The 16,048-nt window shown below is 45.7% G+C and overlaps 2 protein-coding genes across 2 annotated transcripts; one reads left to right on the forward strand and one right to left on the reverse strand.

Annotated features, from left to right (window-relative positions):
• The first annotated feature begins 758 nt into the window (after positions 1 to 758).
• On the forward strand, positions 759 to 5,006 carry LOC108892705 (protein asteroid homolog 1). The gene is made up of 6 exons (XM_018690406.2): positions 759 to 963; positions 2,172 to 2,998; positions 3,138 to 3,443; positions 3,534 to 3,738; positions 3,831 to 3,966; positions 4,286 to 5,006. The coding sequence occupies exons 1-6, from the start codon at positions 837 to 839 to the stop codon at positions 4,701 to 4,703; spliced, it is 2,019 nt and encodes a 672-aa protein (XP_018545922.1). The 5' UTR covers positions 759 to 836; the 3' UTR covers positions 4,704 to 5,006.
• Positions 5,007 to 6,257: 1,251 nt separating this feature from the next.
• On the reverse strand, positions 6,258 to 16,033 carry LOC108892703 (calcium-transporting ATPase type 2C member 1-like). The gene is given in 16 exon segments (XM_051068042.1): positions 6,258 to 10,087; positions 10,173 to 10,314; positions 11,073 to 11,168; positions 11,251 to 11,398; positions 11,482 to 11,598; positions 11,700 to 11,768; positions 11,910 to 12,076; positions 12,154 to 12,204; positions 12,466 to 12,563; positions 12,657 to 12,827; positions 12,910 to 13,066; positions 13,664 to 13,768; positions 14,759 to 14,800; positions 14,802 to 14,849; positions 14,977 to 15,053; positions 15,982 to 16,033. Coding segments are annotated over 16 exon segments (1,662 nt in total). The 3' UTR covers positions 6,258 to 9,965.
• Positions 16,034 to 16,048: the final 15 nt, after the last annotated feature.

Genomic DNA, 16,048 nt, shown 5'->3' on the forward strand with positions numbered 1-16,048 from the left:
ACCTTCACAGTGTTGACTTAATACTGACTTAATGCTGAGTTAATGTATAAATAAATAATAAATGTTGAGTTAATGTTGTGTCACGTGTCACCTTCTGTTTCCGCCTCTCTGCTGCTTTAAGTTTCTGTTTCCTTCTTTTACTCAGACCGGCTCAGAATCCGGTCTGTTTCCGGTCTGAACTGGATCAGGTCTGACTGAGTCTGAGCTCAGGGTCACTGAGAGCTTTCAGTCAAATCCCATGGTCTTCATCCTGCTGATGGAGGAATGATTCAGACCCTTCAGTACAAATACAAATACTGCAAAATAAAAATACTCCATGTAAAATATTACTTGAGTAAAAGTAATAAAGTATCATCAGAGTAAAGTTACAGCTGCAGTGGAAAGTAACTAAGTACATTTACTCAGGTACAGTAATATATAAAGAAAAATGAAATATTACTTAGAGAAACATACTTCAAAGTTACACTGACAGGTTTTGATTTGTTTGTGAGTAGAAAGTAATAGAGTACATTTACTCATGTACAGTACTTAGTGCAGTTCTGAGGTACTTTACTTGAGTATTTCTACTAAATATTACTTTGTATTTAAACTTTGTATTTAAACACTGAGGAATCATCAATAAATAAAAGGAGGTGAAGAGTTCTTGTCCTCCTGTTTATTGAAAGTCTTGTAATCAGGTGGTGCAGGTCTCAGAGTCCGGCAGGCATGAACCGGTTCACGGTGCTGAGGTCAGGAAAGTGAAACTTAAGGAAAGAGAAACAGAGGACGGAGCCGCGGACTCTGTCTCGGTATAAAAGTGGCGCAGATGCAGGTTGGTCGTCAGACTCGGACCCAGGATGGGCGTTCAGGGCTTGGCCACTTTGCTGGATTCTCAGCCCCGGATCTACCGGGACACCAAGTTCAGGAAGATGCGGCTGGTGATCGACGGCTGCAACCTGCTGTACCTGATGTACTTCAAGTCAGGTAGGACTCACAGAAAATACTCTGACTGCAGTACTGTACTCTGGTATTACTCTGGGAGTACTGCACTGGGAATTTAGGGATAAACGTTACTTTTTTACTTCATTACTTTCTTCTAATCTGACAACAGAAATCAACTTTTCATGTAAGAATCAGATTTTTAAAACTTAAAACTTTTCCACAGTAACAAGCTGCTCTCACCTGGATGACGTCGATGTACGAAGTACAAATATTCATTTTGAGCTTTTAGGAGTAAAAGAAGTATGATGTTTGTTTAAGGCCGTTTCATATTATTTAGCTCCTTCAGATTTTTACTTCTGCTGATGTAGAAGTTTGAGCAGAAAAACATCCTGAAGAAATCGAAACTTAAAGTTTGTTTATAGGTGGATGCATCAGATATAACGAGCTGTTGTTTCTGCTTTTTTTTTTTTACCAACTGAAACCACGCCTCATATTTTACAAGTTGATCACTGAAGGAGCCTGTAGGTGTGGAGGACGTGGACTCTTATTTTGAAGTTATTTTTTTTTACTTTAACTGCCTTTAATTTGCATTTTATTATTAGTGACATCGAATAAATGTGTTATAACAGACCGAGCTCTAACTGTGCTGTATAAACAGATAATAGAGGTCACTATAAAAAGTCAAAGCTGTAATAAAATAAAATATGTCCTTAATGTGTTCCAGTACATTTTATAGAGTGCTAATTAAAGTTAAATGGGAGCAGGAGGGCGTTAAAGTAAAGTTTAACCTCTGTAATTATTCTGAGGACATTCAGTATGTTATTTACAGACAGACCTCTCCGTCGCCCCCTGGTGGCTGGCCGCAGGACAGGTCATTAATGTTAGTGGATGAACTAAAACACATAAAAGTAACAGGAAACTGGAAACAGGTTCTGGTCCAACTTCTCTGAGCTGGATCAGGAGATCACCCGAATGTCTAAGACATATGTTTGATTTTAAGAACAGAGTTGATCATCAGCCTTTCACCTCAGGTATTCTGGTTTCAGGTCCTTTATGGTCAAATGTTTGCTACGGACGGTCCATGACTACCACATAGGTCCAGTAGTAAAGAACCGGTCAGGTCCAGATCAGTCAGGCTGTTTCCTCCAGGTGTCTGATGATTGAAGTTGTTGAGTAGAAGCAGGATGTGTGTTTTGGTCTGTAATGCTCTGTTCAGTTTGTTCATCATGTTTCCTTGGTTGATTCCTCAGGTCTGGATCAGAATCGCGGTGGGGAGTACGCCACCTTTGAAGACCTGATTGAGAGGTTTGTCAAAGCCCTCAGAGACTGTGGGATCATGCCGTACGTGGTGCTGGACGGAGGCTCGGACCACACCGACAAGAAGCTTGAAACGGTGACGTTAAGAGCTAAGAGTCGGATCAAGAAAGCCCATCAGGCAGCGGTGGGCGGCAGCAATGAGGATATCCTGCCCCAGCTCGCCAAGATAGTGTTCAGACAGACGCTGGCCCGGCTGGAGGTCCCGATGGCCCAGTGCTTTGCAGAGGCCGACCCGCAGATTGTCGCCCTGGCCAACGAGTGGCAGTGCCCGGTGCTTTCCAACGACAGCGACTTCTACATTTTCAATCTATCATCTGGGCTGCTGCCCATCTCTCATTTCAAGTGGGAGGAGGTGGAGCAGAGCGGCTCGCAGAGCTACATCCCCTGTAAGACCTACCACGCCAACAGCTTCTGCATCGCCCTCGAGATCAAGCCCCAGCTCCTGCCCACCTTCGCCGCCTTGGCCGGGAATGATTACGTGAAGCTGAAGAGGATGGAGTCGCCCATCGACTGGGTGCAGTTTGACCCGAGCGAGAAGCCGAGCCACCTGAAGGGGCTGCTCTGCTGGCTGAAGGGCTTCAACGAACCTCAGGAGGCGCTGGAGGCGGCGGTGAGGCTGATGAGAGGAGTGAGCATGGAGAGAAAGGCTAAGGTGCTGCAGAGCCTGTCTCTGGGGATGGACGAGTACCAGGTGCCTCCCAGCTCCCTGACCAAGTTCTTCATCCACGGGATGCCCCCTCCGTTCCTAGCAGTGGAAAAAGTAATTAAATCCTTTACTTTTAAAGTGGTTTTGAGCAAATATTTTTTTATAAAGGTCTGGTCACACCAGAGAGTTGCACAGTAAAAATCACTTTTATGTAAAAATATGCTCAGTTTGTTGTTCTCTTGTCTTCCTGAAGGAGCCAGGTCTCATCCCAGACTGGATGCGACTTCCTCTGACGCAGGCCCGGCTGACCGCAGACGTCCTGGATGTGCTGCAGCTGCAGAGGATGAGCCTCAGCCTCCCAGTGGCCCACAGGGACATGCCCAGCTCCAACCTGATGTCCAGGCCGCTCCGCCAGGTGATGTACGGGCTGCTGCTGGGCGGAGGAAAGCCGATCCAGGTGGAGGAGAGTGACAGAGACGGCCTCCAGCTGAAACTGATCCCAGTCGAGCCGGCCTTCAGAGGGGTCACTCAGCGGCTGGTGCTCAGCTCTTTGGACAAGGTGAAGCTTTTACAGGTGCATATTTTTTCCTGTTACATGTTTCTGAATGGAATAACTGAACTGTGCCTCCTCTTGCTGTGTCGGCCTCAGGCGGAGCTCTCTGAACGTCTGCAGGTGTTACTGGAGGCTCTGCAGGTGACTGAGTCGTCTCTGAGAAACCTGCCGCCTCAGCTGCGCCTCCCGGTGGCCGTCACCTGTTTCTGGCTGCAGAGAGCGGAGCCTCCTCCGGACAACAGGCTGCTGAAGGCGCTGCTGCTCGGGCTGAGCATCGGAGACTCACTGAGACACAGAGCAGGTATCAAACACAAACACACCACGATGCTTCAGGTTGTCATGTGATACAGCAGCTCGGTTCATTGACAGTGACAGTGAGTTTGTGTGTTGCAGCTCTGCAGGTTGGAAATCAACCAAAGCTGGACTTGAACGTGGCTCACGCCTTCAACCAATGGCAGGCCTGCCTGAAGGACAGCATCCACCTGAACCAGCTGCTGGGCTTCCCTCTACCTGAACCACAGGTCGCACGGTGAGACTCCACAGGACTGTAACTCAGGATGCGTTAGATCAGGGTCTAAAACCAGGTTCCTGACAGAGAGCCAGGTCAGCGGAGGTGTGAGAGTAGACCTGGAACAGTTTTATTTAAGATCCAGATGAATTTTCAGGTCAGAGGTCTGGAACAGACAGAAAGCACTTTATTAGTAACGTTACTGATCGTTTCAGACCTTTGTGAATTAAATTTAAAACTGAAATCAATGCTTTTCAAGACTTTTCAACACTTGCAGATACTCTGTATTCTCTTCACAACAAGCTGAAAATCTCCATCTTGTCTTTGTGATGTGGTCCAGGTTGTATGAGGGGACACTGGTCCACAACATAGTCCACAGGATGAGGACAGGAAGACGATTCAAGGCCTTCCTGAAGAGCGATCGCTCCAGCGTGAAGAGGTACCACGCCATGGTGTCCGTCGTCCACCAGTTTCACACTCAGAGAGCACCATCGCTGTCCAAGACCCTGAAGAAAGCGGCGCCTTCGCGGTGCCTGCGACAGCCTCTGGAGGACCTGACCCCCATCCTGCAGCAGCTGTTCCTCCAGGACCAGGACGAGGAGAAGGAGGTGAGCAGCGTCGTCAGAGCTCAGGAGGATCTGTACTTCGACGAACCGTTGTTGGTGAAAACTCGGTACAGAACCAAGGAGAGGAACAACCGGTGCAACAAACCGGAACTGTCCCGCAAAGAGGAGTGCAGAGGCCGGGACATCATCTGAGGACCAGAGACCTCGATCCAGGCCTACAGCCACTAACAGAGACTCTGAAGTTTGTTCGTTAACAGTTTGATTCATCGTTTGCTGGTTTTAAACTTTAAACACTCCTGCTGTTCTGACGTTTTAGAATCAGAGTTCTGTTTTAAGTGTCAAAGTATTTCTTAGATTTTCAGTATTTATTGGTTTATTTCTAAACTTTTTGCACTTTGATACAACAAATAAGGAAATGTTCAATTTACTGTTTTAATGTTATAAATGTATTTTTTCTATGCTAATAAATGAATAAACGGTCCTGTGTGACTCAAACTGTCTCTGAATATTCAATCATTTTTATCTCAGTGGAAATATGAATAAAAACAAAGTGAACATCTTTAAAAGATTTAGAAAATTTTAATTTACATTTTATTCTCACCCACCCTCACACACACACATTATAAATAAAAGTGAAAACAGAGTCAGTGTGACTGGTGTTGGGTCTTTACAACAGCAGCAGCTCCGTCCTCTTCAATGTTGCCACGAGTGATTTTTGTTTTTCAGACGTTAAAAACAGTGTTTCACAAAGCAGAAAAACAAAGACACTAAAATCACAAAAAGGTCAAAAGATCTTCAATAGAAAGAGATTTTTTAAAATAATTTATTCTCCCACAGACTTGAAACAAACCTTTAAAAATATATTATAATAAACTGCCTCCTCTTCACTGTGGAACTGGTTTTAATTCTGTCGACTGGGGAAACTTCTGCTCGTCTGCTCCAGACCTTCAGGAGTCTGATTCATCTGGGTCGATATAATCTGATTAATCCCTAATTTGCACCAGTGAAGAACAATATAAACTACGACAGGTCCCTCGTCCTCACTTGTCTTGGTCCTGTTCTGGTTTTAAGACCTGAACTTTTTCTTTATTTGTTCTAAAGTTAACACAGAGAAGCTCAACTACGACTGAAACAATCAACACGTCTGGAATTTATTTTCTTTAATAATCTGTTGGTTCAGTAAATAAAATCTTGTCTGAACATCAAAAACACAAAGATGTTGAGTTTTTTTTGTCACTGAACTATTTGCTCTGCAGACTGATTTGGTTTCCGAGTATCTGAGGAAATAATGAATGAATAATGAAGGAAGTTCTGAGCTTTTAAATTAGAGCTGCAAAAATAAGTCAATTATCGATTAACTGAAAAACAAACTGGAACTACTTTAATAATCAATTAATTATTTCAGTCAGTTTTCACATAAAAACTCCAAACATTCCTGACGTCCAGCTTCTCAGTCCTTCAGACTTTCTGTTCTTTGTGACAGAAAACTGAATTAAGTTCTGGAGGATCAGTCGAACAAAAAGAACACGGTGAAAGTTTTCTGACATTTTATAAAACAAACGATTAATCGAGGAAATAATCGACAGATTAATTCAGCTGTTGATGAAAGTAACTGTTGGCTGCAGCTGTTTAAGGGAAGTGTTGAAGCAAACAGTGATATTTAAGACGAGAGTTAAACCTGTTAAAGTATTAATGTTGATGCTCATGATGTTGATGCAGCTGTTGATTATCGATTGTTTTTTTAAAGTGTGGAGAACTGTGTGAAGAGACGACTGAAATAATCATTATTTCACGCAGATATCACCTTTAAAACGCCTCAGTTAGTTGGAGATTCTTGGTGAGAACAGCTTTGTGTCTGACGACGGCCGCAACCAACAATTATTATTATTACTCAATGAATCGTTTGGTCGATGAAAATGTCACAAAACATTAAACAATGTCAACGAGACTTTCTCAAAGCTCAGTGTCAAATAAAATGTGTACCGAGCTGAAACAGGACGATTTAACTGACTGATTAATCAGTTGATGGTTTCAGGTCCAGGTCAGACCGGATTTAGGGATCAGGATTCTGTAGTGGACAGGAGGGGGATCCGTTCTGCTTTGTGAGACTCTGTTCAGCAGTAAAGAGACAAAGACCTGACACCAGCCACGTTTGGCCCCGACACTCGGCACAAACACAACCAACAGTTTATACAACGAGCTCAGACCAGAGACAAACTGTCCGAACGTCTGGATCCACAACAGAGCCGACCGATGTGGTCTGGACTCATGTCTGGACTGGAGATTTTAATCACATGTGGAGACGAAAACTCAAAACCAGGATGAGTTGGAGGTGAGACAAACCTCCGGTTTAGGCAGTTAAAGATTATTCTCCACGTTCTTGATGAATCGTTTGGTTTATAAAATGTCAGAAAAATGTGTCAAAAACACAAAAATATTCAGTTTGCTGTCAGAAAACCAGGAGATGTGAAGGAGTCTCAGTTTTCCTCCTGGACCAGATCTCAGACCAGAAACAGGAAATGATGGAAAAGCTACAAAATAAGACTCAGGCTTTAAAATAAAACCTCTCTGTGTTCACTCATGTTTCAGGAACAGAACACCTGGACTCTGCTGTTGTTTTTCCATCAGATAAATCAGCTTTTATTCCAAACACATCTTAAATAAAACGCTGAAAACGCTGACGATCATCTCTGTTAAAACACCGACAGTCAATATGACAGAAAAGAGGATTTAACTCTGGAAACAGCAGCAGAGTGAAGGTCTCTCCCTCCTCTCTGCTGGTCGTGTTTTCAGCCTGTGCAGATGTGCCTTTCGGAAGGAAAATAATAAATAAAAAACATCTACAAATCAAAGAGCGCCAAGTAAACTCCATTTCCCAGAAAGCACCATGACATCTTTATAAGGATGAAAGGTGCAGGGAGAGATTGATCAGAAAATAAAAACAGGAAATAAAAGCTGTGGCTGAGTTTTTTGGGGGAGATTGGTTTTAAAATGATGTGAAGAAACAGAAAAGCCATGTCCGTCAGTAAAGGGCTGTTTCCTCCACGGCAGTGGAGACGATTCAAACGACCGATGACTTCTCTAAGGCACAGGATGAGAGAGCAGTTACTAAAGTGTTTGTACCCTGAAGCGACCGCGTCGGCACCGTCGTGTTGGAGTCTGGTTGGTTTCTGAGGCCTGATTCCACGCACAGCGTCAGGATTTTATTTTTCTCTCCGTCACCTTTCAAACAGCAGCTGTTTGTGTCCGAGTGTTTTAGGTTTAAATGAACCAGTGTGCGCAGAGGAAGCATGAAACGCAACGAATGGATCAGAGAGACGAGCACAGGAAGTGGAGGTGTAACGGTACATTTAGTCCCCCTGAACTTTATCATGTATTTAGGCTCCGTTCACACTGATACGATTTCATTTTAAAACGAAAACGACCTCTGCCTGATCACATGACCGGTCACGTGCACTGGGCATGTGCGTGCCGGTGTAAACAGGAAGTAGATCGTCTGCTCTGTGGTTGGTTGTTTAGTCGTAGAAAATCCTACATTAAACAGCTGCTACTAAACGCACCGAGGTCGTTATCTGAGAGTCCACCTCTGGTGGTCCAGAGGAAGTGAACGTGGACCAGTTCAGACTAAAGCAGGTCCAGCAGCGTTTCTGAACGTCTCAGGTTTAAGGGAGAGAGTAGTGTGGACGCCAGGCGTAACCATAGCAACAGCGATGAGTTTTAAAAGTGAAACGCATCAGCGTGGATGGGTAGTGTTAGACACAGTGAGGTCAGGAGACGCACACGTCCTCTAAAATAAAAGCTCGAGCCTTGTTTTATTTTGTCGGTCAAGTTTTATCTCATCGAGTCTGAAATCTGTGAGAGGCTGAGCAAAGTCACAAAGTCACATGGGCTGACGGGGAGCTCTCTGATTGGACAGTTTGGACTGAAAATCTTCTCTCAGTTATTACGAGGAGGAAGTTTTTCACATTACGATGATTTTTTGTCATATTTTTTACAGGAAACATTTCTAATTATCAAAACAATTCACTTTCTTATGGAGGCCCAGAGCGGACAAAACAAAACAAAAGATGTACTTTTGCGAGATCCCGAGAAACTTTCTGGAGATCTTGCAAAAGTTTCACAAGATCTCAAGAAAGTCCTGTTGATGAAAAGTCATGAAAAATCTGAACTGAGAGAGTTTTACAAGATCCCAAGAAACTTTCTTCATTTTTTTTTGTTTTTCTTTTTTCCTCCTCTGAGCCTCCGTACTTTCTTGTTCTTTCACAAAGTCAGCACGTCTCATTAAAACTAGATTTTCCTTTTAGAACATCTGAAGTCAGAATAACAGGAAATGTCCATATGATGTTAAAATGAAAAAAAAATTGAATTACATTATGATTATTATTATAACATCAGACACAGAGTCGTTGCCTGGTCACTGATCAAATCCACACGATGATGATGATGATGATCGATCTGATCAATCAGCTGCAGCTTTTTCTCACTGAACATCATCCTCAGGTCTCAACTTTTCATCTCATAAAGATTCACTGGTTTTGTGAAACAACAGGTCTCAATAAATAACAACTAAATCTACTTTTAACGTTGATTGTTAATTAGTTTTATAAAGGAAAGTCCAGGTGTCAGGGCCTTTGGCTTCTTCTGCTGAATGAAAAGGTCCTTGTAGAAAGTTTAGATTTCTATGAAATTAAAGCTTTAGATTCACTGAATGTTTGAGCTGCACTGTCACGTTTCTTCACGCTGCTTTCACCTTTACAGAAAACTTGAATTTTAGTCAAATAAAATGAATTAAATGAAGCCTGTTGTGTCGGGTTTTCTGTAGCGTCACACCTCCACCCTCTGCTGTAAACTCACCTACAGAGGAAGTAAAACAAGTCGTCCTGCGTGTTGAGACGTTATTCACCCATGACGAGCAGCTGAACAGTGGTCAACACCTTCTAATGACAGATTAAAAAAGAGGACAGGAGGAGAACACAAACAATTGCACACGTCTCTAGCATTTGATTCATTAGAGGGTTTTTCTTAAAGTACATCCTAAATAACGAGCCGGGTCTCGGCAGGAAGGTGTGGTCGGTCCGTGGCGGTTTCCCCCCTCCCAAAAAGAAGCTTCCGTCGAGGCCGAGCACGGAGGGGGCGCGAGCTCCAAGGGACGGACGCCACGAGCTTCAGTAGTAACCGTACTGAGGACGTCCTCCCGGCTTCACCTAAGTCCAGTTCGCCTCCTTCCTCCCCCCCTCCCCCTGAGGAGCGTCCTCCAGTCCCAGACCAGAGTTTCTCCCCCTCCCTCTGAGGATCTCACAGGAAAATCCCACAAGTCCTTGCAGTCTTAATTAGTCAGTGCCATCGGATGCGAGATCCTAAACCCCGTCACCTTCATCCTCCTCGTCGTCCTCGTCTTCTTCCAAACCTCAGAGTCCTTCAGCCCAGACAGGGTGGGGGGTGATGGTGGGGGGGTCATACCTCGTGGAAGGCGTCAGTAGGCGGGGTCTTCTCAGCTCCCCTCCACCTCTCCACCATCTTGATGAGCTCGGACACCACACAGACGGAGGAGGTGAGGCTCACCAGGAACAGCAGGTCTGCAAACACACAACAACACTGAAGCTAACACGCTAACACGCTAACACTTCTCAGTGAACTGCTCCTTTAAGAGCCGGCTCTTACCCAGAATGCTGAGGCTCTCCGTCTGGAAGACGTTCTGCAGAGGAGGGAAGTAGATGACGAGGAGCTGGCCCATGATGGAGGCCAGGACGGCGAAGCAGAACGTCCTGTTACTGCACAGACCCATTTCATGGACCATACGAGTCTGAGGAGCAACGACAGCACGACACATTACTGACTGCTTTTATTCACAGGTGAGAACAGCCGGAAACACACTCCTATCAGGGAAACTGATTGAAACATCAGGTCTCAAAGTCTCTGACTTATTTACCCTCCTGAGACCTCACATTACATTTTGTTTTTGCTGCACCTCATATTTTAATTTAGCTAAACTTAGACCTGTTGTCCTTGTTAGTGTGAACAAAATCACAGCGCACTCAACCGTGTAAAAACAAGATGGCAGGAATCTGTCAACACGTTCTACAGCTGAGATCAAGACAGAGGAACAAAACCTGATTCAAGTTTACGATTTAACAATCGTAATTGTTCAGGCATTAAAATAAAGAGTCTTATACACTGATAACTTTATGTTGTTATACAGTGTAATAAACACATTGTCCACAGATGCTGAATTCATCTTTTTCAACATCTACTTCCTGTCAAAGACATGGTTTTTAGTCTTTCAGGTCTTTCAGGTCCTTCTGATCCCAAAAAGATACAAGATCAATGTTTGGGTCTCAGGAGGTTAAAATGACAAAAATAATGTTTTATGTCTTGAAAAGAAACAAAACTATCAGAGTGTTTTTCACAGGGTGTTTTCTCTTGATGAATGAATAAATCAGCTGCCACTGATTTTCTGTTGCAGCAGAAATGATCAACATCTGAATAATCTGTGAAGAATCACCTGCAGAGGAGAATTAAAGTCAGGATCTTTATCAGAGACCTGGTCTGAGGAGGTCTCACCTGAGAGCGGGAGCTGAGAGCGTTGAACATGTCGAAAAAGACGAAGCAGGTGAAGGTCATGGTGGTGTCTCGAGGAGTGATCACGTTGTCCTGCAACTGAAACAACAAAAACAGCAGCGTCACAGTCTGATCTGTCCCGAAGCCTCAGAGCAAACGGAGAGGAGAGCGAGCGCCGCACCTCTCTCCAGAAGACGAACAGAGTCCCACAGACGATGATGACGGCCGACACCAGGATCTTGACGATCAGGCCGCGGGTCAGGATGCTGTCTCTGACGTTACGAGGAGGTTTTCTGATCACGTCCTGGTCCACAGGCTCCACCCCCAGACTGAGGACACAGCGCTCACAGTCAGACACCTGAGACTACACAGACTTTACACAGCGGGGACAAATCCCATGATGCCCCTGTACCTCTGAGCCGGGGGTCCGTCCATGATGATGTTGATCCACAGGATCTGCATGGCGTTCAGCGGGTTGGGGAAGTTCATGAGCGTCGCCAGGGAGATGAGCGCCAACGCTGCGATGCTCCTGCAGACCAGCAGAGGGAGACAGAGGGACAGGCTGATCAAACTGCAGGTTCACAGAGTACAGACAGAGGATTTTCTCGGAGGCGGCGTCGGTTCACTCACGTGCTCAGCTGGAAACGGACAAAGTTCCTGATGTTGTTATAAATTCCTTTTCCTTCCTCGATGGCCGACCTGCAGACAGAGAACACACCGCTCTGTTAAAGTCGACCCCGAGACCAGAGGAGCAGGAGAGTCTGGAGTCTACGTCCTGAACCGGTATCAGGTCCAGACCTCTCAGTGTCCCCCTCCCTCCTCCCCCGGCGTCTGACTCACATGATGGTCTGGAAGTCGTCGTCCACCAGGATCATGTCGGCCGCCTCCTTGCAGACGTCGGTGCCGGTCTTGCCCATCGCCACGCCGATGTCGGCGGCCTTCAGAGCCACGGCGTCGTTCACGCCGTCGCCGGTCATGGCCACCACGGCGCCGATGTTCTGTAGAGACTGCACAGAGAGCAGACGTTAGCGCTCAGAGAGCAGAGTCCACTGAAGACACAGAGGAGCTGATCTCGTCTTCTCACCTTGACGATCTTCAGCTTGTGTCTGGGACTCGCTCTGTAAAACACAGACACCTGCAGAGAGAAGACACAGCTTCAACAAGCAGAAACCACAGCTGCTGCTTCTCCTCAGCTTCTACAGGAATTCATTGTTTTAGTTACAACACGTCAGCGACTCTCAGGACAACAGCCTCACTAAAGGTTCAACACCTGGACCTTACACCCAGGTTCAGTTTCTATGGAAGCGTCTGGGTCAGAGGGTCTGTGTTTAAACCAGGTTTAACCTCAGGGGAGGAAGAGAAACCTCCACAGCCATGAACTGGAGTGTGTTCTCACTCTGGGGACGATGTGTGAAAGCTGCTGCAGGTCGAGCTGATCCACTTCTTCTCCGGACAGAGACTGGGAGCCTTTGGAGTACAGACCCAGACGACTGGCTGCAGGGACACAGACACAGAGGACAGGTTACAGACCATGGTCCTGCTCTGTCCTCCTTAGTTCAGCTCTCTGACTGCGTCTCTCTGTCTGACCTATAGACACAGCTGTTTCCTGGGAGTCTCCGGTGATCATCTTGATGGCGACGCCTGAGCTGATGAGCGTGCCCACGGAGTTTTTGACCCCGGCCCTGGGAGGGTCGATGATGCCCACCAGACCCAGGAAGGTCAGGTTCCCCATCTCCGCACCAGACGCAAACGCCAGCACTGAGGGAGGGAGCAGAGAGCGTCAGGACTTCAGGGCTGAAACAAACCGCTCAGGTTTTATTCCTCTGTAACGTGTCTGTACCTCTGAGGCCGGCGCTGCCCATGTAGCTGATCTGCTGCTGGTAGAGCTCCCTCTGCTGCTGGGTCACAGGAAGGGTCGATCCTCGGCTGTTATAACAGCTGCAGAAACGAATCACCTGCTCATACGCCCCCTTCATGAAGAAGACTCCAGGCTTATCCTGAGGAGAGGAGGAGGAGAGAGGAGGAGAGAGGAGAGGAGGAGGAGAGAGGAGAGGAGGAGAGAGGAGAGGAGAGAGGAGAGAGGGAGAGAGGAGAGAGGAGGAGGAGGAGGAAGAAGAACTGTTCATAAAATAAAATGAAAACTAAGATGACGTCAGATAATGTTTGTGTTGCTTTAGATTAATCTGTTTCTGATTCACTGAGGCCTCATCAATAACTGTGTGTTTGAAAAGGTTAAACTAGGATTAAAACTAATTGCAGTTTACGCTCAAACAGAGAGAAACACAAAATACAACTTTCCTCATGAAAACTGGAGCAGGATGAAGAGTAAAGTTTAGCTGCTTTATTTTAATCTGACTGAAGCGTCTGAAAACAGATCATTTCATTATTTAAAGAAAACGTCTTCAGGAAACCTAAGTTCATGTTTAATACATGAGCTGGAAACATCTTTATCTGAGTTTCTGTCTTTTCTTCAGGATCAATGACAGAGTTGAGTATAAACAGCTCAGACTGTTCATCATGTGGAGACTGAAAGTGTCTTCTGATTACTGATTACTGATTACTGATTACTGATTACAGGTGGAGGGTGTACAGACCTTCTGTGTGCGGTGAACACAGCGAACAGACATCCACTTCTTCTCTGAGGTGAAGGGTTGTTCCTCCAGACGGACGTACTCATGCTGCAGGCCCTCCAGCCCCATCTGGAAGAGACAGACAGCTGATCAGAGACAGCTGATCAGAGACAGCTGATCAGAAACAGCTGATCAGAAACAGCTGATCAGAAACACAGCTGATCAGAAACACAGCTGATCAGAAACACAGCTGATCAGAAACAGCTGATCAGAGACAGCTGATCAGAGACAGCTGATCAGAGACAGCTGATCAGAAACAAAAGTGCTGCACAAACAAACAAAAACTTAGAGAGAGTCAGATCTATATATCAGCACCAGACTCCATAGAGAAAAACAGGGATTTAACCAGGAGCTGCTGGAATACCACTGCTTCCATCTGTTAGTGTGTCTGTGTTACTGTGTGGTACTTTTACTGCAGTAAAGTATCTGATTACTTCTTCCCAGCACTGAAAGTCCCACAGTAACACAGACACACTAACAGATGGAAGCAGTGGTATTCCAGCAGCTCCTGGTTAAATCCCTGTTTTTCTCTATGGAGTCTGGTAGTGTTATATAGAGATGTTTGTGGTTAGTCTGAACTTTAGTGGACGGACTCTGACGTGGAAAAGAAAAGCCAAGGTTCTAAAATAACAAAACTTATCCTTTATGAGGAGAAAATGTGTGTTTGTGTTTTAGGTCCGACTGAGGACAAAGCCTCTTGTTGCTGGTTATATGATAATTTAAGACTCTGATGAGTTCTTCTTAGAGGAACCTTCTGTGCGGCTGATTTTATTTGCAGGCAGACACTGATGAACGAGTTGTATCAGAACTGAGGTTTGATGGGATGAAAATGATAAAACATTAAACATTAAACCAGCATTCATAAAAAACGTGACGCACAGACGAGATCGCTCGTCGTCCTCCGAGCTCACACTGATCCACAATCTCAATGTGAAAGAACAAAAAAAGAAAGATCAGTCTGCAGAAATTAAGAAGAAGAAGAAGAAGAGGAAGACGTCTGTTCTGGAAGCTTCTTCAGGACGCTGTTCGCTCTGTGACGCAGAGAGAGGAGTTTTTTACCTTCATGGCGAGGGCGATGAGCGCTCCCTCCGTCGGTCGTCCCCAGCAGATTGTGATTCCTGATCACCGAGTCGTTGCACACACAGCCGACCTAACATCACACACACACACACACACAGCAGATCGTTAATGTCTCTTCTCCCACCGCAGCAGGGAAACTCAGGACAAACAGAAACAGATTCTGATGTGAACTCACCTCTACGATCTTGCTCACAGACGGGCAGGCGAAGCCGGTGGATGATCTCTCCGTTCAGTAAAAACTTCTCCTGCCTCTGTTGTAGCCGACGCCCGTCACCTGCGAGACGACGTCGGGGACAAACAGGTCAGAGACAAGGACAAAGAAAAGAGGGAAACACATCGGACATTTCAGACGTGTGATTTTCCCTCAGACCTACAAACTGGACTAACACTGACTCTGACGTCTGACCTTTCGACCTCCATGTGACCTCTGACAGCAGCCATCGTTTTATATATATATATATATATATATATATATGAAGGAACACAGCAGGTTAGAACCAGTCACCTGACCCATTTTTCCCAGCCTGGCAGCTGGGAGTTCCAGACGGAGGAAGTGGGTCGGAGTGTTCTCAGCGGGCTGCAGGAAACTGACTGAAGCTCACAGACTAATTCTAGTGTTTTAAGAGTTAAAGCTGCTTTAATAAACCAGCAGCAAAGAACTGGAGAGAAATCCCTCAACAAACAAAACACACTTTAACCTAAACCAGTTTTTAGCTCTGGTGCTCTGACTCACTGTCTCACCACCAACTCCAGCTGACTGACTTCACCTTCACCTATTTCCAGCTCTCCTCTTGTTTCTGTACGTTAAGTGAAACATGTTATTGTTCAGGTGTGTGGAGGCGGAGGCTCAGACCTCGGCGTGGAGTCCGTCGGACGTGAACAGCTGAGTGACGGTCATCTCTCGTTCTTGGTCAGAGTTCCTGTCTTGTCTGAACAGATCACGTTACAGCAGCCTGACGGAGGAAACAGCAACACACACATCACAACACGAACACGACGACAAAATCATCGTCCAACTAAAATCACCTGAGCTGATACTGACTGACTGCTCCTTTCCTCTGACTGTCACTGGATCAAACTGAGCAACCAGAGACACCACATGTCTTATTTCAGGAAGCATCAGGGTTCCTCTGTCTCTCTGAATCAGAAACCTGGTGCTAAATGACGGAGTTTTCTTCGTGTGTGTGCTGTGACTGACGTACCCAGAGTTTCTACGATGGGCAGCTTCTTGACGATGGCTCTCTTCTTCACCATGCGCATCACACCGCG

Source organism: Lates calcarifer, unplaced genomic scaffold (genome assembly GCF_001640805.2).
Source record: "Lates calcarifer isolate ASB-BC8 unplaced genomic scaffold, TLL_Latcal_v3 _unitig_2351_quiver_1365, whole genome shotgun sequence".
Classification (NCBI taxonomy): domain Eukaryota; kingdom Metazoa; phylum Chordata; class Actinopteri; family Centropomidae; genus Lates; species Lates calcarifer.